At 62.2% G+C, this 23742-nt stretch overlaps 1 protein-coding gene and 1 long non-coding RNA gene across 4 annotated transcripts in view; one reads left to right on the top strand and one right to left on the bottom strand.

The window, feature by feature from the left end:
* LRRK1 (leucine rich repeat kinase 1) overlaps window positions 1-23742 on the bottom strand; it is a 99363-nt gene that overhangs the window by 18274 nt on the left and 57347 nt on the right. For all 3 annotated transcript variants that reach the window (XM_036232048.1, XM_036232047.1, XM_016154907.2), the window contains 17 exons: window positions 20637-20863; window positions 19539-19666; window positions 19270-19436; window positions 18351-18488; window positions 16399-16511; window positions 15285-15361; window positions 11115-11244; window positions 10394-10506; window positions 9828-10042; window positions 7919-8083; window positions 7284-7456; window positions 6390-6510; window positions 6056-6215; window positions 5378-5654; window positions 3801-3972; window positions 1207-1370; window positions 268-407 (listed from right to left, as the gene is read on the bottom strand). In XM_036232048.1, coding sequence (XP_036087941.1) covers window positions 268-407; window positions 1207-1370; window positions 3801-3972; window positions 5378-5654; window positions 6056-6215; window positions 6390-6510; window positions 7284-7456; window positions 7919-8083; window positions 9828-10042; window positions 10394-10506; window positions 11115-11244; window positions 15285-15361; window positions 16399-16511; window positions 18351-18488; window positions 19270-19436; window positions 19539-19666; window positions 20637-20863 — 2680 coding nt within the window. The remainder of the gene's footprint in view (window positions 1-267; window positions 408-1206; window positions 1371-3800; window positions 3973-5377; window positions 5655-6055; window positions 6216-6389; window positions 6511-7283; window positions 7457-7918; window positions 8084-9827; window positions 10043-10393; window positions 10507-11114; window positions 11245-15284; window positions 15362-16398; window positions 16512-18350; window positions 18489-19269; window positions 19437-19538; window positions 19667-20636; window positions 20864-23742) is intronic.
* On the top strand, window positions 316-899 carry LOC118611410. The gene is made up of 2 exons (XR_004954366.1): window positions 316-428; window positions 553-899. It is a non-coding gene; the product is annotated as an uncharacterized LOC118611410 (long non-coding RNA).

Genomic DNA, 23742 nt, shown 5'->3' with positions numbered 1-23742 from the left:
GGGCGCTGACCCCATGCAGCCGGAAGCCCGCTTCTCACTTTCCAGTCACTGAAACCGTAGCGACAGTGTGCCCGGGTTCTGGGCACCGGGCAGGTCCCAAGCCCCTGGGCACGTGAGCCCACATGCAGATAGCGCGGCGCGGGGCCCCCGCGCGAGGACCCCCAACTCCGTTCCCCACCCGCGTGTAGCGGAGCCACACGGTCCCAGCCCGGGCTGCCCGAGGCTCCGCCGTGGGACCCCGAGCACGGCCGCGGCCCCCTCTCTCACCAGGAAACCACTGGTCGATCAGGGAGATGACGTGGTCCGTGATGAAAGCCATCGCCGAGAAGTCCCTCACCTCCGACTGGCAGATGATCTTTATTCCTCCGCTCTTCTTCTTCTTCCAGTTCACGTCCGAGGACTCCACACTGCGGCCCGGGGAGGAACAGGTGTCTGTGGGGCTCGGCCTCCAGGACGAGGCGCTGACCCCCAGGGGACCCAGGTCCCCGCGTCGGGGGCTGTCGGGGGCGGCTGATTTGTGTACCTGCCTTGTGCCCCCACCGCCCCCCACAGGGTGAAGCGGCCCCAGCGAGGACTCTGGGTGCTCGGGCTGGCTCTGGCCCTCGCGCATGACCGAGGAGGCCCGGCCACTCTGCACCATGGGCTCTCACTGGCCAAGTGACGACTGTGAGCTTGGCGTGGAGCACTGTGTGCCAAGAGCAGCCCACGTCAGGCCTCAAGGGCACCGACTGTCCCCAACCCCCCGTCTCATGGAGCTGAAGACTGGTTTGAAAAATTCCCTGTGAATAGGAAATCATCTCGTGTGCGTATTAAACCAGATTAAAAGCGCTTATTAAGCCGTTTGGGCTGACTTGGTGTCAATCTCTCTTAGAAAAAAAAAATAAAGAAAGTAGGGAAGAGAGCTAAGGTGGGTGTCTTTTGTCACACTTGGGACCAGGGGCATCATCTGGGCATCGAGTCTCAGGACGAGGGGGTAGGGCCGATGGCTGCAGGTCCCACCTAGGTGACCCCGGGGGTGCCGGCGCTGGTCACCTCTGTGCCCTGCGAGGGGAGGGAAGGCGTGGTGAGGAGGTGGGGGCCCTCGGGGACAGAGCGACATTCACAGGGGAGGGCGTCCCCTATTTCTGGGGCGCCGTCACGACGAGCTGCTCTCGGGGAGACCTCTGGACGCCCCGTGGCGGGCGGCGGCCGCTCGGGCGTCCCTACCTGAGGTAGCCGCCGTCGAAGGTGACCAGGAGCCCCTCCTGCCAGTAGATGGTCTGGTTCCGCCGCACGCGGAAAGTGCTGCAGCGGTTCCTCTGGCTCCCCGCGAAGCTGTACATGGCGACCTTCCTGTGCCTGCTCTTCGTGTTCTTCCTGGTTTCGAAGAGCTGCGGGGGGGAGGACAGGCTCAGCTTAAAAATTCTGGGGCGGGGGGGAATCCCGGGCCCCTGGCTAGCGCTAGGCGGGGCTCTGCGGAGGCTGGCCCGGCCCCGTCTGTGACAGGGCAGGGGAGGCTGGCCGGCCCCGCCTGCGACAGGGGAGGCTGGCCCGGACCCGCCTGCGACAGGACAGGGGAGGCTGGCCGGACCCGCCTGTGACAGGACAGGGGAGGCTGGCCGGCCCCGCCTGTGACAGGACAGGGGAGCCTGGCCCGGCCCCACCTGTGACAGGACAGGGGAGCCTGGCCCGGCCCCACCTGCGACAGGGGACTCCCATCTACGCCACCCCGCCTCCCGCCTCGCTCACACCACTGCCTAATGTAATCCTGCGTGATCCGCGAGCATCTCCCGGGTACGCCAGGAGCGCATTCCCCATAAAGGATTGAAAATGGGATTTTATTTTATTTTTTTCCCAAATCTTGTCCTTCCCGACTTTACGAGCAAAAAGTGATGTGAGGAACGTACAGAAAAACAGCAGCGGGAAAATAAAACACGACACCACCAAGCAGAGCGATCACGAGGATTTCGGTACGGCCGGCGGGCAAACATCAGAATTCTTTTAGCACTTACAGACTCTGGACAAATACGCGTTAGAAATACGGGCATGAAATGAATGGGGCCACAGCGTCTGATCTCGCAGTGGACTGGAAAGACGTCTTGGTGGAAAAATAAAATATCAAGGAAAAGGAAAAAATAGATTCTGGTATATTTGATTCCCGGAGTTTTTCTGTCCACATATGTGTTTACGAGACAACTGAGGGCATGTTTCCTACTTTAGGATTTCTGATTTTCTACATTTCTAAATTCGTATGTATTTCCAAACTCATCTAAAATTCATTTTTTTAAAGCTCCATATTTCATTAAGCACAGCTATTTCCCCAACTGTTCCCTTCTTCGGACGTTTAGGTTGGCTCCAATCTTTTGCCTCCTCAAACAAGCCGGATGAACATTAAACAAGCACAAAACTTTCTATGATTTCAAATGATTTCCTCAGTTCAGATTTTCAGCAGTACGGTTATCTGGAACGTTCCGTATTGAGAAACCGCCTTCAGAACGATGGAACTGCATACACACCGCCCACCGTGTGTGCATGTGGGATCCCGGGTCTGGCTGTGGCCGCGTGACAGGCGAGCGGTGACCGTCCAGCACTGGCTGAGTGGGCACGCCTCGGATGACTCGGGGTGCTAACGTCCTCGTCTGGCCCCCACGCAGCATGTGCCGGGAGCAGAGCTCTGGCTCCCACACCCCCCGCACCCTGCAGCGGTGCAAACCAGTCTCCCCGCTAACGTGGCCTGAGACGGTTACGATTTTCAGGCTCTCGCTTTATTTTTTTAACATTTCAATAAAACGGAAAGATCAAAAGAATGGCTTTGTTTAGCCGAGGAACTGTAATTCCATAAGGGCCTTTTGAATAAACTGTGGCAAAAGTCAACGCATCTTGAATTTAATGTCCATTATTCAACAGCCTGGGTTTAGGCCAGGGGTCCTCGTACTGCAGAGGGGGCCAGAATCCCCTGGGGTGGGGTGGGGGCCGTGCTTGTGAGAAATGGGCCCTACGCTGGAGTTTCTGAGGCAGCGGGTCTGGCGCAGGCCAGAGAACTCGCATTTCTGACAAGCTCCCAGTTGAGGCTGACCCTGCTGGCCCAGGAACCCCACTGTGAGAACCGCCGCTGTGGACGAGCGAGACCTCTCTGTTACTGTCCTGCGTGACGCTCACGGTGAGGGACAGCCGGGCCTCCTGTCAGAGCCCGGGGCGAATCCCGCCCCGTAGGCAATAGCGCCTGGGCTTAGCTCGCTGCTTCCAGACCAAGTGTGAGCTCTAGGTCAGGGGTTCGTCAGCTTGACCGGGCAGTGAGATCAACGGGGAGCTTTAAAAAAACACTGACGTCTGGGTGTCGTACCCCAAGATTCTGATTTAAGCAGTCTGGGGCCTGGGCCACACCTGTTAGGAGCTGTCCCCAGGTGAGTCTAGGCACAGCCTGAGTGACAAGCCTGTGGTTGGAAAGCCACAGTTCCCCAGGTGCGGACCGACCTGTGGTGTCCCCTGGTGTGATGGTTACACATGCAAATGTGGGGTCCTAGTCCAACCTCTGAGATTCTGATCCCCACCCAGCCCTCCGGGGGATTTCGATGCGGGTCAGGTCAGAACCACCGCTCTTAAAGAAAGAATGCCGTCTCAGCCGGCCAGGCGCTGGGCTGGTATCATGGAGTGGAGGAGAAGGTGGCCACCCTCAGCCTGCCCTCTGGCCCTACACTCTCAAGTCTGCTGCAGAAAAAGGATCTTCGGCGGGGCCCCTGCAGCAAGGGCACGGCCCACCCTCCAGGGGGCAGCTGTAGGCGCCTTGCGCGCCGCACCCCCAAAGCAGAAACCGCCTCTACCTGTAGGTCCATCTCCGCCAGGCTGATCAGCATCCTCGCGATAAACCTTTGCCAGAAGCCGACGGGGACGAAGCTCATCTTAAACACCCTCTGAATGGTGTTGGCCATGGGGTGCCGCAGGCCGTGGGTGTCCAGGCCGGGTTTGGACGGAAGGAGGTGTGGCAGGAGGTAGCTGAAACACACCGAAGGGGACAGGTGAGCCACGCGGCAGACAGCCAGGCGCCTTCTTCCCTGGGCCTCGGGATTTTATCTTTAGAAAGACGGCGTGGTTTCTAGGGTGCGAATAAATGCTCCGCACAGAAACGAGGATGGGCCTGAATGCATTTATCAAGGTCTCTAAGATAGAGACTGACCATGATGAGGACTGTGTAGTCGCAAACACACCACACAGAGCAAACTGCAGCTGGTTCTCTGCAAACGGGGTCGCGATTGGGGGAACCACTTAGAGTTAACTCGGGGCAGCGATGGGAAAACACAGGCAGCTGCACGGTCCAGGGACAACGCGGAAATCGGGTCAGAGCGACGTTCTTGGCTTTTGAAGCTCCTTATTTTTCTTGGCCGGGCGAGACGGCACAGTCGCTTTTAAAGTTAGAACGAGGCTGTTCGTGCAAAACAGGGGTGTTTCGTGGGAGCGCGCCATGTCGGCGGGCTGTTCGCGGCTGGCTGTTTGAGAACCCACGGAAACCGGGGAGGTCCCTTCAAGAGTGTCCCCGAAAGCCAGCGTCTCCTGGGTGTCATGGAAGGTTCAGGGTGGCCTCAGGCAGAGCCTGGAGTGAGTCGTTTTCTGAACGAAGGCTTTGCTGTCAGCTCTGCTCTCCTAATCCACTTAAAATAAAATAAGGAGGCCTTTAGAACTTTCTGGAAGAGACTCCAAAAAATGTCACAGAAGCAAAACTCTGTGACGGCCTGGTGGGCAGAGGGCAACGAGCCAGCTGATTTTACTGTTCGCGAATGTGGGTAACTGACCGGCTTCTACCGCGTGTTAATCTCTCTTTGTTCCTCTAACCTGCCGACGGAAGAGTCAGACAACTCTTGGATCTCGGCAACGTCGTGGCCTTACCTTCCGCTTTTTCATGGACCAAAGTCAAGGGCATCCCTGGCATGAGGGATCATGTGGATTTGGAATTCCTTTGTGGTTTCTCTTTCTTTAGGACTCACCCCCATGGATACAAGGCCGAGCGGGAATCTGAGTAGGGGCTCAAGGGAAAGGTGGCCCCCGGCTGTCTGCATGGGGGCCACACTACTCCCCCCAGGAGGCTCCAGCGGGGATGTCCCCAGAGCCCAGGGTCGGGGCACAGGTGGGTGGCACATGCGATGGTCAGTGCATGGAAAGGGTCCATGAATGTGGGATCCTGGCTCCTGGCCAGGGTCGGCATCAGTCCCGGGAAGTGGCCGAAATGAAAATCGGGGCATGGGGGGCCCTAAGCTCCGGGCCGGCTCGGGCTGGGACCCCGGGGTGCGCCGTGCGCGCCCGCCCTCCCCACGTTCGGAAGGGGGGGCCGTGTCCCCGGCAGGCGCGTCCTCCTCCCTCCGGCCCCGGCTCAGTGCTCCCCGGGGCGGCCCGGTCCGTGACGCACCTGTTGTTGGCGACGGGCAGGGCGATCTCGAACTTGGCCAGGAACTGGAAGTACTGCTCCTCCGTCTGCTGCGTGAAGCCGGTGCCGACCAGCAGCACCCTGAGGTCCTCTGCCCGGATCACCCCGTTCTTGGCCACCGAGCGGGAGCCTCTGATGCTGAAGATCCTCTGCAGGCACTCGGACAGCCAGATGGGGTCCAGGAAGTAGAGGTTCCGCAGGCCGTGGCTGGTGTCGGGGAAGTGCAGCAGGGCGCCGGTCTCTATGAGGAAGCCGATGGCTGCCCAGGCCGCGGCGAGGACAGGGGCGGCGTCAGGCGGCGGGCCCAAGGGGCTCCGCGGCAGCCTGCGCCCCGGGGCCACGCGCAAACTCTCCCTAGGAGGCCATCGACGGTCCCCACACGCAGGCCCGTGGACCGGACGGACGGCTGCCCGTCACGGCGACCCTAGCATCTCTCCCGCCCACGCGCTGACCTCACTGCCGGCTCAGATGCTGCGGGGCGCCCACCCCCCCACCCACGGATTCCATCTCTGCAAATCCGCCTGCTCCCTAAACTCCACCTGCGGCCCCCAGATCGACGCCCGCGGTGAGTCTACGCTGAGAAGGTGGGGCCACCCGCTGCCCGCCGGGGGCCCCCACCCCTGCCGCCCCCGCCCCCCGCCCGCCCCCGGCCCCGCCCACCCGACTGCAGGTCCTCGTAGTCGTCGATGTCGTTGCCCGGCGTCTGGTCCACCAGCTGCTGCAGCTGCCGGTCCGTCAGGTACTGGACATCGTCGCCCAGGCGGCGGCGCTGCTGCTCGGCCAGCACGGCCTCTTGCAGGCTCAGGTAGCTCCTGGGGACCTGGCGGCAGGCCGGCCGGGCTGGGGTGTGCTTCCGGGCACCGCCCACCCCTGCCCTTCCGCCGAGACCCGAGACCCGGCTCACTCAGGGACCAGCAGAGCCTGGGGACGCGGAGACGGGGTGGGGGGCGGGGTCCCCGCGAAGGGAAGCGGGCGGGGCGAGCCGGGCACCCACCAGCCTCCCCGCCAGCCGCTGGCAGCCGATGGTGCTGCCCACGTCCTTCATGCTGCACGTGACGTGGAAAATGAGCTGGCGCAGCCCCTCCCGGCCTTCCAGGCTCTTGCAGGAAACCTCGCTGCGGGTGGGAAAGAGAGCCGTGCTCGCCGGCCACGCCTCCCTCCCCGCGAAGGTCGAAGGTCGAGGCATGGCCGTTCCCCTGGCCAGCCGGGAGCCGCGGACGCAGAAACCCACTGCGGCCCTACTCGGTGCAAAGCGCTGAGCTCGGGGCACCGCAGTGAGTCGCCTCAGTCTGTGTTCGCAGTGTGTCCGCTCTACAGCGGAGGCCAGGGAGGCGCACGGGCCCAAGGGGACCCCCGGGGACACAGGCTGGGAAGGAGCAGCCTCGGGCGGGACCCGGGCGTCTGACCTGAGCTTGTGCTCCTATCGGCACAGGCCGCCGGGGTCGCTCTCAAGGGCACAGGAAGGTCCTGCGCGCTGAGCCAAGCGGCCACGTCCCCAGGCTGCCCCCTGCTCCAGCGTCTGTGGGACTCCGCCCAGAGGGAGGGACCCTAAGAGCCACCACGGCCGCCGTGGCCACGGCCACTCGTGCCCGCCGAGAACGCTTTCTTAGCTCATGGGCCTCAGCGTCATCATCTGCACAGTGGGCTCAGTACGTGACCTGTACGGCCATCGTGGGTGCTCAGGACAGGGGGTGTGGGAGGCGGCAGCTCGTGGGCGCCTGCCCGCCCAGCGGCCTCCTCCCCCCCCCCACCCTGGGGCCACGTCTGCCCTGGGGGCCGAGCTGCTGCTCCTGGTGCAGGAGGGGCCCCGGAGCTGCCTCCTCAGGCCGACCCCAGGCCGGCCCCAGAAGACGGGCAGGGCGGGACCGGCGCCCCCGGGAACACTCACTGCAGGTGTTTGAAGGTGATGTCCGGGAAGCCGGTGGCCCTGGACCCGGAGGGCGCGCGGCACAGGGCCAGCACGTAGGCCCGCAGCGTCGCGATCCTCTCCACGCGGAACTTGGCTTCGATGAGGTCCAGGTGGGTGCCGACCACCAGCACCACGGCGTTCGGGGCCTTGGCCTGCGGCAGGGACCCCGCGGCTCGGAGCGGCTCCCCTCCCCCGTGCGAGGGCCCGGAAGCCGCCCCCCCCGCCCACCGCCGTGGGTCCCCGAGCCCGTCGCCCAGAGCTGTGTCCCGCACTCCGCGTCTGCAACCCTCTGGGGCCTGTGATGCACGGACCGAGGGGTGTGCGAGGCCCCCGTGACCCCTCCCGCGGGGGGACGGACGGCTGAGCCCTTCGGACAGTGCGCCAGCTACCTGGGCCGGCCACGTCACCGCTACACTCGAGAGCGGAGCCCTGTTCCCCTCTGGTTCCCAACGGGGGAAGCCTTCGCACTTAGGGCAGAAGAATGTGGCCGACACCTGGCCGAGGAGGAGTCGAACCGCCCGCTGTGGGCCACGGGCCACGGGTCGGGGCCGCCGCGAAAGCCGTCCCTCTGGTTCCCGGGCAAGGGTGACGGGTCGGGGACCCCGGGCCCTCACCTCGATGCTGAGCAGCCAGAACTGGAGGCTGGCCACGGCCTCCTCGCCCAGCGCCAAGTTCCACACCACCACGTACAGGGCTTTGTCGGTGAAGAAACACTGGTTGACCGTGGCCATGCTGGCCGGGCCGCCGATGTCCCACACGTTGAACTCCACGGACTCGACCTACTTGAGCAACAAGGCGGCGACAGGAAGGCGTGTGAGGGACGGAGGCTGCGGTCATCAAACCGCGATGACCGGTCGCTGTAACCGATCGCTTCGAACGCCGGACTTGGGGCCTGGAAGGGCATGACAGCAGGAACGGCCGTGCCCGTCTCGCTGTCTCGGGGACCAGCCATCTGAGGGAGGGGGAGGGGCCCAGGGCTGCAGGGACGGACTTCCAGGAGCTTCCGTGGACTGCTAACGGGGCGGGGCCGGGCCCTGGACGCTGTGTCCATCTGCACGTCTGTGCGACATTGGAGGACGCTGCCCCACCCCGTCTGGACCGTACACAGGGGACGTCTCGCCAGCGGTGACGTCAGGGCCCACGCCGAGGCCAACCTCCATCAGACCGAGGCCGAGGCCAAGGCGCCGGGCCTGAGAAATGTGTAGGTCAGAGGGCGCGGCCACCAAGGGCGCGGGGAGGCCGCCCTGGCGTGGGACTTAAACGAAGCCTTCGCTGCCGGGCAGCAGGGAGAGGCTGCGCACACGGCACGCTGTCTCCGTCTGGCTCTGAGGTCCCGGTCTGGCCCCGGGCGGCTCAGGCTGTGGTTTTCTGGAGCAAAGAGCTCTTCCCACAATGCTGCGCATCGGCCTCCGAGACCCCGTGTGGACCCGGTCGTGTGTAAAGAGAAAAACGAACAGCTGCTCTACGCCAGGCGCAGGTCCAGCCGCAGGGCGAGTTCCGCGGCCCGGCCTCCAGAACGGTCGGGGGCTCGTCTTTCAACGAGAAAACGTGGGGCGGGGGTGGGGTGCTGAATGATGGCAGGAAGGAAGTAGGGGGTCGGAGGAGAGGGAAAACGGAAACAGCAGCTCAGCCCTCAGGCCGCGGGCGACCTTTCGGGACGAACAGCTGGGAGAAAGTGACATTGGATAATAATCGCTTTGTGGGGCGGCGTCTCCCGCCCGCACTGCGCTGGGGGCCGTGGGAAAAATCACGCGGCCTCTGGCTGGAGGCCCCCCGGATTTCCACCACCAGCCTCCTCGCGCCTGGACCCCTGCGTGGCCACACGTAACCACAGATTCGGCCACGGGGAAGGGGGGGCATTATCGGCGTGTGCCCAGTCTCTACGCCGGGAGCCGTCGCTCACGGCCCCGGGCCCCCTTCCACCCCACCAGGGTTCCACGGGCTTGCTTTTCTCCGATTCTAGGGCAGGACAATCCTCGTTTTTGTCTGTCTCACACTGTATAGAAAGCAGGATGACCATAAGTGCACTTAAGGATTTGTTTTAAAAACTAGGCTTTTCGGAACCTGGAGTGAAAGTCGGGGAGGACAGTGCATTCAAACTCGGGGTGCGTTCTCGGCGCCCCCCCCCCAACAAGGGGCGGGTGCTGGTGTATCTTGGTGCCCAGTGCGGAAGTTTTTTCCCAGCCCTGGGGTGGGCCCGACCCCAGACCATCTGAATTTGCAAACTCGGGGGCCGGTGGAGGTGGGGCCCGGGCACTGCTGTCTTTATAAAGCTCGTCAAAGAAATCCCACAGCCAGCCAGGGTTGGCCACTGGCCCGGAGCCTCGAGGAGCTCTAACGGGAAAGGACAAGGGCAGGTCAAGAAACTGCCCACTGCCCTTGGCCGGAGCTGGTGCGGAGTAGCACACAGGCCCCCCACGAACGCCTTGGGGTGCGGGTCTTGGGCTCTCTGCAGAGGACGGACGGGCACCCTGGGAAGCTCCCTCCCGCCCGCGGGGCCTCTGCGCGCCGACCATCCTTGACCTTGGCTTTCGAGCCGGCCGGCCTCTGGAGCTCCCACTTGGTGGTCTTGATGGTGGCGTCGCCGTGAGCCAGCTGGGGCGCCCGCCCCGTCTGCAGGATCTCCAGGAGGCTGGACTTGCCCTGGCGCGGGGGCCCCACGACGATCATCTTCATCAGCCTGCACTTCTCCGCCTTCCGCAGCTGGGCGCGCAGGTAGGAGAGCACCGCCCGGGGGCCTGGGCACGGTCAGAGGGGGGACGGCGCTCGCGACCTGCACGGGGCAGGGCCCGGGCTTGCGGGAGCCCATCCCGCGTGCTGTAACGGGGCTGGTCGAGACACTCCTCGCCTCCGAAGCGCCAAGCGCCAAGTCGAGGGCGTCGAGGGACAGCCCGGCTGCCTGTCCGGCCGCAGACGGCTTGACCGCACGGCCAATGATAACACGACGGTCCCCAGCAACAACCGCTTTGTGCGGAATGTCACGGCCTCCTCCCAAACACGGGAGCCGGGCACGGGCTCCGCGGGGCCGTCCTGCGGCCCCCGCCTCCGGCCCCATCACTCCCAAGGGGGTGACGCCGAGGAAGGCCTACCTTCTTTTCTGATCTCAGCGGGCACGTTGCTGATGCTCAGGTCTTCGATGTCCAGCTGCCAGAGGTTGCCCAGCTGCCCCAGCTCGGGTGGGAGCTCTCGGAGGCCAGGGTTGCTGAGAACACATGCACACACACACACATGCACCACCGGAGAACATGCATGCACAGCCGCCCTTCAGCCCATGGGCCTGCAGGGGCCACCGACAGCCCGCACCCCGAGCCTGTCACCCTGGGCTCTGATTTCGCGCTGTCCATGTACATACTGATCTCGGAGCCTTTCTCTCTGGGAAGTCAGGAGCATGGCAAATCCCCGCGGCCCAGGACCGGGTCCCCTCCCCCGACCTCTCTGTCCCCTCTGTTAATTACACGACCCTAAGGATTCGCGCCTCGTGTCTGTGAACGGCGGCAGACGGAGCCTGAATCGGTCTCTGCCGCCGTCACGGTTCGCTCACCGCCTGAAGCCCCGGCAGGAGGCGCTCAGCAAACGGGCGGAAGGGTTTTAGCCGCTCGTGTAACTGAGCGCAGTGGCGTGGGGGACGTCCCTGCACCGTCCCCTCCGCCTTCCCCGCCCGCGCCGCGTTCGGACACTCTCACGGCTGCGTCTCGGGACGGAGACGGCCCCTGCGCCTCTCCGGCGCCTGTGTCCTCGGCTGGCTTACGGGGGACGCTGCGCCTCCCCGGGCCAAGGGCCCCGTGCGGCCGCTCCCTCCGGTCGACGTACTTTCCCAGGTAGAGCTCGGACAGGTTCTTCAGGAGGCAGAGCGAGGGCGGGACCGCGTCCAGGTGATTGTCGTTCAGACAGAGGACTTCCAAAGACTCGCTCAGGAAGGCCGGGAGGTCCAGCAGGCACCCTGCGAGGGGACGGCGGAGGGGGAGGCAGGCGTGATTCGGGGCTCCGCGGCCCCGGGGACGACGCCCGTGCTGCCAGCTGGAGGTCCCGATTCTGCACAGGGCGACGATGGGCGAGCAAGCGCGCTCGGTGGCTCGGCGTGTGGCAGCACACACGGGAGACCGCCTAGCGTGACAGGTCGGCACGCGAGCACGGGAAGGTACCGGGAGCCGCCGACCTCGAATCGCGTGCGGACGTGTGAGCAGACGCGCCCAGTGCGTTTCTGCATGTGTGTGTGCGCGTGTATGTGCGTACACGCCACCCCACACACACGGATGCCGCACGGTATCTTCCTCACGCACACACACCACACGTGTGTGCATGTCACAAGACACACATGCACGTGTTCCATGCCGTAGCAGGCATGTGTGCACGCTGCATGTATGTAGACGGTGCACGTGTATGTTAGACACCAGCGTCATTGCTACCGGAGACACATGTAATTCCACAGCTGTCCCCAGGGAAGGACGTCGTTAGGACGCAGAGTACGTTGGTGCTGCTCGAAAACGTCGTTCACCGTGGACGTGCATTACGCCTTCAGCTAAACAGCGTAACTAAACGAGTAATCGCACGGGCTTGGTTTTTACGCTTCCTAAGACGGGATTCTCTCAAAAACAAGCCAACTCCTAGCATTCCAGCGACTTCCTTGACTGGGCCGATGATGCGATTCCTGTTAAAATCACCTCTGCCGTCTCCACGGGCACGGCACGGTGTGAGCCGAGGGCAGAACGTGGCCCCGAGCCCGGGAAGGCTCCGGGAGACGGGGAATCAGAGCTTTGCGTTCCAGCAGGATCTCTCAGGTGCCTTTTCCTCCCTCCCCGGGCACCAAGAGGGGGCAGGACAGCGCCCCCAGGTCCTTCCGCTTGGAGGATTCATGATAAAACACCACCTCAAAGCCCTGTGGCCGGGTCTCTGCGGGACACGTGAGTGAGCGGGAAAGCCAGCATCTTTTGTTGGGCGAAGCAATAAGCTCCGGCGCCCTTGACCCTGGCACTGCGGACTCTGGCTTGCCCCCCACGCCCGGAGCTGCAGCGTCAACGGCAACGGGGCGACCTGCCATCAGAGGACGTTCCGGAACACCGAAACGGGCCCCGCGGGCTGCACTGCTGGATGGGACTCGGCACAGAGGCCTTTACGGACGGAAAGGTACAGCGGGCTCTCAGCGATGGCTTTGCGGCAGACCTCGTTTCACTGAAGAAAATGTCCAAAAAAAAAACGCTTCTTTTTTTCAATGACACCGGATGACCAACTCGAGCCTGACCTCGCTACTCACACTGAGAGGACCCCAGAATGGAATGAGGCTCATCGCTTCCCGGGGACGTATTCTGAAGACCTGGCGCCAGGCGCTTTCCAGAATTTTCACCGTGGTGTTTATGAAACCTCGTTAACTAACAGACGGAGGGAACAGGGAACAAAACCCCCAGACAACAGCGACACCTGTCACAGGCCCCCGGGCCCAGCGTGGGCACCGTAAAAATGGCCCGGGCAGCACAGCCCGAAGTATTTATGACCTGTAATTATTTATTCATAAGTTATTTATGACTCTGCTGGTCTGAACTTTACCGTAAAAACAGCCATCCAAATTATTTTTGGACGAGGCCACCGCACAAATATGGCTATTTGAATATACATAATTTTACTTGGAATTTTACCATCCATCTGCAGACAAGTTATCTTTCATAGATAACTCCTCACCCAGGGATCGGCGGCCCCGAGAGACCAGCCCCGCCGAGGAAAAGCGTTCGCAGCAGGCTCCTTATGGTCACCCGGGTGTGGGCCTCGGCGTTTCGGATGAAAATAAAAAAAAAAAAAAAAAAAAAAATCAAGGGGCCTTTGTCGTGTGCCAACTGCAGCATTCACCTCTGCCCAGGACACTTCCAAGAGGGGGGCCTCCTGGCCTCGCTCCCCAGAGGAGCTCCGCCGGCCACCGGCAAGTCGTTTTCCAGAACCGCTGCACGTCCCCCCGGCACTTCCCGCCGTGTGGCCCTGTGCTCCGGTGGCCTCACGAGGGGGTGGCTGGTCCCGCTGAGTGCTGAGCCCACCTCCTCACACCCTCGTGCCCGGTCCGCGTCTTAAAACTGGAGGCGGCCTTCTCATCAACCGAACGTCGGAGGCCCGACCCACGGCGTGACTGAGAGTCACGCCGGCGACTCTCTCCGGCCTGCGGTCTGGTCCCCGCATTCGTGGGGAGAGCACGTTTCTCTTCCCTTCCGAGAGAAGTCCCTACGCCTGGGCTCGGTGGCGAAGGCCCCAAGGCCCTGCGTTTGAAAAAGGATGGGTTACGAGATTCCCAATTGCATTTCCCTATTAGAGCAGTGCGGGACATTTTCGACTGTCGTGGGGACATCTGGACGTCCTTTCCTGCAGACTACTTATGCCTATTGTCCATCTTTTCCTTATTTGGTGGCCTGTATTTGTTTGTTTGGTATTAATCAATTATTTTTTTAAGGCAATTTGTAAGCAGTCTTTGTATATTAGAGACTTAAGCTAATTTGTGTGGCAATGATTTGCACTGCAAATATTTCTTCTTGGTCTGCTCTTACAAAGTCTTTTTAAAAAATGATTTCTGCATTTCTCACCTAGCTTTTACAGGTCTTTCCTACCCCTGAATTATACATATAGCTTTTTAAATGTTATTATTTTTTTTAATTTTATACTCAAGTCTAAAATCCACATGGGAATTTTTTTTTCTTTGGTTTACGTAAAGTTGAGAATCTAGCATTGTGATTGTCCCCTTCCACCTGGATAAGTTATACCCACACCCCTTATTACAACAAGAAAACATTATTTTCCCACAAAACTGAAATGTCCCCTTCATCATAAAGTCCCACGTTGACTTAGGTCTATTTTGGGGCTCATCTGTTTCAACTGGTGATTTGTTACGTCTTCGATCTCATGTAAACACACGTGTGACTCGCATGTGCACATCATATGTGCACACGCATGCACAGCAGGTCATCGAAAACTACCAGAGGCGGACAGGCCACTTTGCCCACCTCCTACGAACGCGTCTTGGCCTCTCTGGCCTCTCTTATCCCTACCTCATGCCATCTGCGCTTAGGAGCATGTGACTACATAGACCTACTAAAGCCAAAGAAGAAAGTCAGACTACATTTAAAGTGACCTAGCTACCGGCTCTCGTCCCACGGGACGGCATGCTGAGGGCGCCACTGGCATTAGAAGCTGTAGCTCTCAGGGCTGGTCGTTTCATGGGAGGGTCAGGTCGACACCTGACCGAAGATAACGAACAAGAAGAACCCGTTTTCCTAAAAAACGGTGTCTGCCGAATGGGCCTCGTTGTGTGAGCAGCGCAAGCATTCTAGGAACAGCTCTGGTTCGGAGGCGTTTGGGGGAAGGCCGCGAGCCCTCCTGAATCTCAGCCTAGGACAGCCCACGGGGCCACGGACGGCCACGTTCCCACGAGACGCTCTGGGGGCCTCGGTGTCCCCATCTGCAAGATGGGGAACCAAACGCACACCTCGCGTTGTGAGGCTTCGAGAAACGTGACGTATGCAGGGCAGACGTCAGGCCACCCGCACACGGCGGCTGCTGGTCGCGTCAGACCGCACACAGGACGGGGGGTCAGGATACCTCAGGCCACACGCGTCACACGAGCAAAGGACACGGCCTCACTTCCAGGCTTTTCGGTCGGATGTGGCCATCTCTGGCACTCCCATAGGGCACTAGGGGAAAGCCCTGTAGAGCAGGGGTCCCCAGCTCCTGGGCCGTGGACCGGTGCGAGTCCATGGCCCGTTGGGAACCAGACCACAAAGCAGGTGAGCGGCGGGCGAGCGAGCAAAGCATCGTGGGTACATCCAGCCGCCCCCCAGCGCCAGCATCTCCGCCTCAGCCCCGCCTCAGATCATCAGGCGCCAGATCCTCACAGGAGCCCCGGTCCCCGGTGCCGCAAAGGTTGGGGACCGCTGGCCTAGAGGGCGAGGCCCCTGGCGGAGCAGGGAGCAAGACCCCGACAGCATCCGCACCGCCCAGCCCGGCACACACCTGTCTCCGTGCCCGAACGCTGGCGGCCTCTGGTGGTGAAAAAGGAGATGTGCTTTGTTTTAAGTCGGTCTTCGCTTCTGCGGGGAGGAAACAAAGTCAGCATTTGAGGAAGGCGTAAAGACGACCTCGGGGTTGGGGCTGTGACTGCATTAGGCCGAGGCATGCAGAAACAAGGGGGGAACGTCATCAGCGCGGTGCGGGGTCCCCCTGCAGCAGAGGACGTCGGCGTCGAGGGCCACGGCCTGCTGATGCCCGGTGCGCTCAGAAGCGTTTGGGGGGAAAACTGTTCAGAGGAAACTGTCGAATGCAGGTGTGACGGGCAGTTCTATGCCTGAGCTTTTCCACTCCGGGCAGGGGTGGGCGTTTCTGTGCCCACGCCAACGGCCATTACCTTTTGGGGTGCTCTCAGGGAGCTCTGTTTGGGGTACAGGCTCCGTGAGGTACCACCAGAGTGGCCTCCGCGTGAACCGGGGTGGTGGGTCCCCAGGCCCCGAGGGCCGGCTGGGCTCATCTCTTCTCCTTTAATGAAAAGAGCTTGGGCGGGGGGCCCTTTTGTTTCATCTATAGGCTTATTGGTCAGCGACTGGCAAAGCCATTTGCGCAGATGACTGGCTGGGCTGAAGCTGGAAGGTCCTCCCCCTTTGAGAGTTAGAAATGGGGGGGACGCTCTGACGGGCCGAACTCGGGCTCCCGTCCTCGAAATTCACACGCTGGGACCTCAGAATGGGACTATATTTAGGGACAAGGTCTTTACAGAGGTGGTCCCGGTAACATGAGGGTGACCCTCATCCAACGACCAGTGTCCTTATAAGAGGAGATCAGGGCACAGACTCTCGCGGAGGGACGACTCTGTGAGGACCAACCGGGGCGAAGGTGACCAACACATGACAAGGACAGAGGCCTCAGAACAGACCGACCCCGTCCACGCCTCGATCGGGGACTTCCAGCCTCCAGACGGCGAGGAAAGAAACGTCCACTGTTGAGGCCCCGGTCAGCGGCCCTTTGTCACGCCGCCCTGACCCCTGACGCGCACACGGGGTCGCCCCCAGGGCCCTGCCCAGCCGCATCACACGCACGCATGTCCTGAAGCTGCTGGGGACGGGGACGCGCTTACTTGCCAAACTGGTTCCTGGAGAGGTCCAGGGTTTTGAGCTGTTTGCAGGTCCACTTCTCAGGGGGTGGCAGTGTTACCAGCTGGTTCCCCTGTAACTTCAGGAACGTGAGGGCCTGGGACAGGCAGAGAGAGAGGGAGGCGAAGATGCCGTGACCAGTACAGACGCTCGCGGGGCCCGGTCTGCGGGGGAACCGAGGAGCCAGGGCGGGTCTCTGACGAAACGGGGCCGAGCTTCGCCGATCTCAGGGGGGTGGGCTCCGGAGGGCCTTACAACTCACAAAATTACAGCAGAGACCTTCCCTTCCCAGGAGCGGGCCTCCCCGCGAGACCCCTGTGGGGAAACCATTCCGGGATGGAAAGAGGCCAAGCGCTTCTCAGCGCCAAGGCCTCGTAAGAGCGACGACTCCTGGGGGCCTGGCCTGGGAACGGCACCGCCTCTGCAGGTCCGGCAGGCCACAGAGTTGCCGTGGGAGGGGCGCAGGGTGAGGCCTCCTTGGGCCGGCCCAGGTGACATCCCAGAGAGCACCGGGGTGGCTCGCTGTCTGCTCGCCGCGTGCCCAGGGCCAGCCATGGGCCTCACTGACCGCCCGGCCCCGGCCCTGACGTCCGCCACGGCCCGTGGGCCCCGCAGCCAACTGGGCGCTGCAGAGGACGGCTCCACCCTCGGAATTGCGACGTCCTCCACCGAGAGGACAGCAAGAGGGGGCCAGCGAGAGGGGGCCGCCGAGCCTGAGGCCATGGCCGGGGACGCCGACTGTCCCGTCCACGGAGGGGAGGGGACAGGCCGCCCCACGCCAAGCGCCTTACCCCGCACGCTTTGTCGCCAGCTTTGTTCAGGGGTCTCCCTGCCCTACAGTCAGAACCTCCCGCAGCCAGCCCGCCCGCCTGCCCAATGCCCATCGGAGGTGCCCCAAACCTCACCTGGAGGAGGGAACCCCAAAACCAAGTCGGATGCTGGGTGGTGTGAGGTGAGGGGAAACAGACCCGGAATGGGCTCGCCCCTGAGGGCAGAGGTCAGGGGTGGACATGAACCTGGCCAGGTGTGCCCCACGGGTAGCTGTGACGTGCGCCCCCCCCACAGGGGACGTGCCTGGGCCCCTTCTCTGCCCAGGCGCCTGAGACTCGATGGACCTCGTCCCCGAGAACGTGCATGCTGAGGGGGCCTTTGTTGCCTTTCGGGGATCCCTGCATGTGGGGGGGCCTGCTCCAGGCCTAGCAGGGGAGCCTGTGGGGTCCTGGGGAGCCGGCATGGTGGGATTGGGGGCTCTGGCCCGTGCACTCTGCCTCAATGCCCACTCTGGGGCCGGCTCTGGGTGCCAGGGCCGGGTGACGAATGTGACCTTGTTCTGCCTCGAGGGGCCCCCGTTCCTGCGTGTGTGTGGGGGGGACAGAGACAGGTGACGAATGTGACCCCTGTTCTGCCTCGAGGGGCCCCCGTTCCTGCGTGTGTGTGTGTGTGGGACAGAGACAGGCGCCGGACGGCCACAGCGAGGAGGACACACAGGCCCCGGGGGAAAGGCGCCCGCCTGAGCTCCCGTCTGGAGGAGCGTCTGTCTGACCGGCCGGAGTTTCAGTTCTGTCCCCTCCTGGGAGGGATGTGGGGGGTGGGCACGAGAAGCCCCCCGCAAACTGTCCCCGCGGCTCTGGGCTTCACACGCCAGCAGACTGCGCATCGGGGGCTCAGAACCAAGGCAGGCGCCCGGGCCCCACCCGCAAAGCCTGGTGCTGGGGAAACTGTTCTCGCTTTGCCCACCCTCCCCCCGCCTCCCCCCGCCCCCCCAAACTTCGCTTACAACTGCGCCTGTGGTTTTGGCCATAGAACTTTTCTTTTGACTTAAATTTTTTTTCTTTTTTTGGTTTCGGGAGCTCAGGGGAAGCGCCCAGACCCCAAGACGGCGGCGCGATTTTCTCCCGAGGGCCCGACTCGAGGCGGGAGGTGCCCTCAGACTCACATCGAGCTGGAAGAGCCCCGGGGGCACCTCTCTGAGCGCGTTTTCCGAGAAATCCACGTCCTTGAGGTGATTTTTCCAGAAGATGGCCATTTTGTCCGGCAGAGACTCCAGGGCGTTTTTGGGCGCTTTGCAACATTTCTGGGAGTGTGGCGAGAAAGAGAGTGAGAGCTTCGTTAGCTGGTGCCACGGACGAGAACGGCTTTAAAATGAAGCCACGACACCCCGGCTCTGTAACGAACACAATTCGGTGAGTTGAGAGGCCATCAACTGGCTGTCCCATTTCTCATCCCTGCTCCAAGGAAGACGACAGTTTCCCGGGGGGGGGGGGTGCTGGGCCGGGGGGAGAGGGGGGGACAAAGGTGGCTCGAGGCCCTTCATTCCAGAACATCTGGCCCATTGTCCTTGGACATAATGGGACAATTCAGTCCTGGGCTCGAGAGAGGAGCCAGTTTCCCACACACGCATCTGTTTGAACTGGAAACGCGCAGGCTCGTGATGGAGAATTTCCTGGTCCACGACCAACAGCAACAAAACACACATCGTCTGCATCCCGTTCCTTACGCTTTAACGAGCAAACTCCCCCAAAAGCAAAACCACCATGAGTTGGCAGCGCGACAGGCGAAGACGATTTCTCCTCCTTTAGTCCCGATTTACAGCTGTCCTCAAGGAGCCCACCGCCCGCCCTCCCCCCACAGCCGGGAGAGTCTGCGGGCGCCACACTGTGAACCTCAAGCCCCGAGCCAGGCGGGGCTGGCTGGCCTTCGGGCGAGTTACCCGCCTGAGACACTCAGTTGCTGGATGCTGAGTGACATCGCTCGGCTACAGGATGGGACCCGGCATCCGGCCACCCGGCGTGGTCCCTGAGGGGAGGGGGCACAGTGCCCGCGAGACCCCCGTGATTTCCCTGCGTGGTACTAACCAAAGGGCAGGCCCAGGCGTCAGGGAACACCTTCAGGTTGTTCCTGGAGACGTTCAGACAACTGAGGGACTTGAAGGAATGAAGGAAAACGGCGGGGAGCTCCGTCAGCTTGTTGTCGGACAGGTCCAGCTCCTGCAGCTTCCGCAAGCCGATCCAGTTAGCAGTGGCTAGGATGGAAAAAAAAGAAAAAAAAAAGTTAAATGGGTTAAAAAAAAAAAAAATTATCCCTATCGAGAAGACGACGACACATCGAGTCGGGGAGGACGTACCGCTTTCTTCTTCAAACAGTTTTTCTAGGTAATTCTTCGAAGCCGTCAGTTTTTGGAGTTTCGAGAGGTGCAGGAAGCCCGGGGGCAGGTGCGACAGCTTGTTGCTGGAAACGTCTATCTCCAGGAGCCTGCGGGCAGGTGGAAGGAAGTCAAGGCGTCGGAAGAAAGAGGCCAGGCGCCCCTGGCACGGATTCCTGTCGGCGTGGAGCTGCGGTTCTTTTTTTTTTTCTTTTTTTCCTTGCACGAGGCTCAAAACTACGCACCGAAAACGTATCACCGTGAGTTTTATTCACTGCTCTCACGGTTACTCTGTCCTGCGCAGGTCAGGAAGGTCCAGTCCCTTCGGTGGGCCCCGGCCTTGCTGCCCGGCGGGAGGACGCCTCTCACGGATGTGACCACAACGTGGGCAGGCGCCGTGCTAGCTGCTGGACGATCCCCACCCGGGGGAGGCCCCCCCCCTCCTCAGACGACCCCGCCTGTCAGACTTCTGCACCGTGGACGGCCCTGGGCCCCTCCGGCATTCTTCTCTCGGGCTTCGCTTAGGGACGTAGCTTTTGAACTCAGCTCAAATCCCTCAGGGAGCGAGGCCTTGTAGGTACGTATGTGCCATCGACACCTTCCTCACTGAAGTGATGTGCTTGCCTTCCCCACGAGCCTCGAGGCTCTCCCCAAGGCCTGCCCCCCACGCCCCCCAAAAAACGGGAGCTGCCTCGACCTACGACCTGCGTGGTGCTGCCGTGTCCCGTGGACCTCGCGCGCGCTCTCTGGGGCCCTTCCCGCTTCCCCTGGGAGGCGGGGTGGAAGCCGGGGACCCGAGCCTCTGCTCCCACCAGCTGGTTCCCGTGTGCAGGACCAAGACTGGGCGTCGCGGGCACACGGGTCCGGGTCCGCAAGGCCACTGCCGAGCAGCGCGGACAGGGGCCTGACAAACCACCCCCTAGACCTCTCCGCCTCCACCTCGCTCCCGAGGGAGGGACTGCGGGCGGAGCCTCCTGCTCCCCTTTTTTTTTTAGCTGACAATTTTGTATTAAAGACCGCAGGCTACAAGCAGGGCAGGTGCAGGGGCTCAGAGGGGGCCCGCGGGGGGCGGGGACGCACCTGGAACAGATGATCTCGTCGGACGACTGCACGCTGGGGAGCTCCCCCAGGTGGTTGTCCGAGAGGTCCAGCTTCCGCAGGTTGATGAGCCCCCAGGGGATGATGGAAGGCAGGGAGGACAGGCAGTTGGCGGAGAGGTCGAGCTCCGTGATCTGGCAGGAGATGTCTATGAGCCAGTCGAGGTCCACCCAGGGCAGCCTGAGGTGGGACCACTTCACGCTGAGCGCCTGGGTGTCGGAGAGAGAGGGGAGCACGTGCGCGGTGAGCGCGGGGCAGGGCGGGTTTGGGCGGAGCGAAGGTTCACGCACGCACGTGTGAGCCGGCCAGCGGGGTCCCCAGACGCTGGCGCCAGGCCTGGGGCCGGCGTGCGGCGGACGGTCCCGCCCCCCACTCCGCAGCCTCCAGAGGGGGCACACGGGCACGGTGTCCCCCTTCCCCGGGCGGGTCACTGAGGGCACAGAGGGACAGCAGCCAGACCGCGTACGACCCTGGACCTCGGGCCCCCGACCTGCAGCGGCCTGGCCAGGACGCCGACCCCCTTCTCCACGACAAGCGGCCCCGAGCGGAGGTGCGGGGGGCCGGCTGCTGTCTGCATCGCCATCGCGGAGGCTAACCGATGGCTGGCCACCCTGGCCCCTCGTGGCCAGGACCTGCGGTAACTGACTGCGTCCCCAGCCTACGCCCCGCTTCCACGGTGGACCCACCTGAGAGCACCGACCGCGCCCCCTAACCCCTCCCGCCAGGGCGCCCCTGACCCTTCCCCGTCCCCACCCGGAACCCTGCCTTCCGTCTGCAGGGGCGGAGTGACCGTGGCTGGTTCCCTGGCCCCAGCAAGCTCTGACTAAGCAGCCTGCGCGGTGCTCAGAGAGACCAGGTCAACCCTCGCGAGCAGGGCTGCTCTCTTTCTTCTGGATCATCGTAGAATTTGGGGCTCCCTCAGGTTTCTGGGGCAAGGAAATCGCTGTATTTATTCACCTGTTTCTCCAAAGCAACCAGAACGGCCCGTTCTCGGTCTGGCCACGAGGTGGCGATGTGTCCCGCCTCGGTCTCAGCTGAGCGGCAGGCCGGGAGGCAAAGTTCTGACCTCTGTGAGCGGAGGGACAAGCGACTCTGTCCCCGCCTGTCTGTCTGTCTGCCCCTCCGTCCGCCTGGGCGAGGAGGGACGGACGGCGGCATGCCGGATTCTGGGTCCAGAAAATGGAGTCTAGTCTCTTTTCCGGTACAGACGCGGTTGCCGTGGGCCCGTTTTATTGCCATCGCTGCTTTCTCCCTCCCGAGTTTTCATTGTGACCATTTTCAAACCTGCAGAGACGCCGGACGGGGACCCCGTGGATACCCTTCCCCTGAGCCTTTAGCCGTTAGCACGTCGCCGTGTGACCCGCCACATGACCTGCCTCTTGCTCACGCGAACACACATGCTTTGCACGGTCTGCCGGGGCGCTGGCAAAGGAACTGTAGCCGCCAGGGCGCTCCGTCCGCCCCAGGAGCTTCCGCACGGGTCCAGGGCTCCGCCGAGACTCCCGCGTGGCGCCTACCTGTCCCCAGGTCACGTCGCCTTCCCTGGGGTCCTCTGGAACTTCCGCGTTGCAGGTTCTCAAGTCGCCCCTGTTGCCCGGGGGACTATCCCGTATCCCGAATTTACTCAGGTTTGTTTGCTGACGTCTAGACTCGACTGAAGCGCTTTGGGCGAAATTCTCTGACGATGCTGAGTCCGTCCCTTTGAACCCCACTACAGGGGACGGGCCGGCGGGTCGGTCCACCGACGGAGGTGCCGAGTGTGACGGCTGGGCCCCGGCGGTCTCTGTCAGGTGAGTACGTGTTACTCTGTGTTTGTCACCTGGCATTCCCTTTTCAGTATTACCATGGACTCGCCGATCCATTTTTTTCACTGTAAGTATTATAATTCGTTATTATCACGATTCCTTTTGATGCTCGAGGAGTATGTAATTTGGCCAGGGGTGGGTGGGTGGGTGGGTGGGGGGGTCCCCAGCAGGGGCTCCCGTGTTCCTCTGACAGTTTGGGGCATGTCCTTACTTCCTGGTGCAACGTGATGTTCTAGTCTTCTCTGGGACTTTCTGAGCTCCAGCCTTGGAATTGGCCCTGCCTCTCTTTAGCAGGAGATGGCCTCTGGAGACTAAGAGCTGGGTGTTAGGGGTGCTCGCTGCTCCCGGGCCCGTGGACAGAACGTGGCTCTGTATGTCCCATGAATGCGACCCTATATGCGACCCTACCCCCCCGATTCGAATCCGCTCCCCGGGGCTTCTTCCTGACGTTGCCATAGTTCGTAACTGTATCACTCTTCACCTTGTTGCTGTTGGTTTTAACCTGTTAAATAAGCGTTTGCACCAGGTAACGCCAAGGTCACTTCTGGACCTAGGATTCTTTCTGGCTTTCTGTGGTCGTTTGAAGGACAGTGGTTTGGTCTCCCGCCCATGGGAACCCAGGGAAGGCAGGACGGCCAATCCAGGAGCAGGCAGAGAGGGATGTCACCGCAGTGGTCTTCGCAAAGCCAAGTCGAAGGCCCTCCTAGGGCCCGGCTTCCTCCGCAGAGCGGACTTTGTGCCTCTTCTCCCCACAGTCCCAGCCCAGACGTTAAAACGAGGGCAGGAGAATGCACAGAATGTTCTAAAGCACATCCGCGCCTCCTCGGTCCACTTAAGACAGGACGGGCTCACTAACAAGAGGGAAGAACAAGCCGAACGGAGCCGTGAAAGCGAAGATGCTCGGAGCAGAACTGATGATGTCTTTGCGCTCACCTGAGTGAGGTCGGCGATGCGGGACCCGAGCCCGCGAGAGTCTATGGGGCCAGGACCACCCGCCGAGGCCACAGGGTTCGGCTGGACGGAGAGTCCGCCGGAGACGGAGACGGGGCCTCGGCCCCCGCCTCTGTGCACACATTAGGGCTGCGGTGCGGGAGCGACGTGCCCGCTGTCCTCGTCCCCAGGAGATGCTCTCCACGCGAGGCTTCCAACTCGAACGGCTCAAGGCCCCGTGCTCCGGTGGGTGCGGGCTCTCGAGGAGCGAGGGGCCGTCGCGGACGAACGCACGAGGAGGAGACTGGACCCTGACCTCCGTCTGCCCGTGCGTGCAACGAGGCCACGGCAGC

This window comes from Rousettus aegyptiacus, unplaced genomic scaffold (genome assembly GCF_014176215.1).
Source record: "Rousettus aegyptiacus isolate mRouAeg1 unplaced genomic scaffold, mRouAeg1.p scaffold_m13_p_14, whole genome shotgun sequence".
In the NCBI taxonomy this organism is placed as follows: Eukaryota; Metazoa; Chordata; class Mammalia; order Chiroptera; family Pteropodidae; genus Rousettus; species Rousettus aegyptiacus.
Note: the sequence above shows the minus strand (reverse complement) of the source record. Positions and strands in the feature narration are given on the sequence as shown.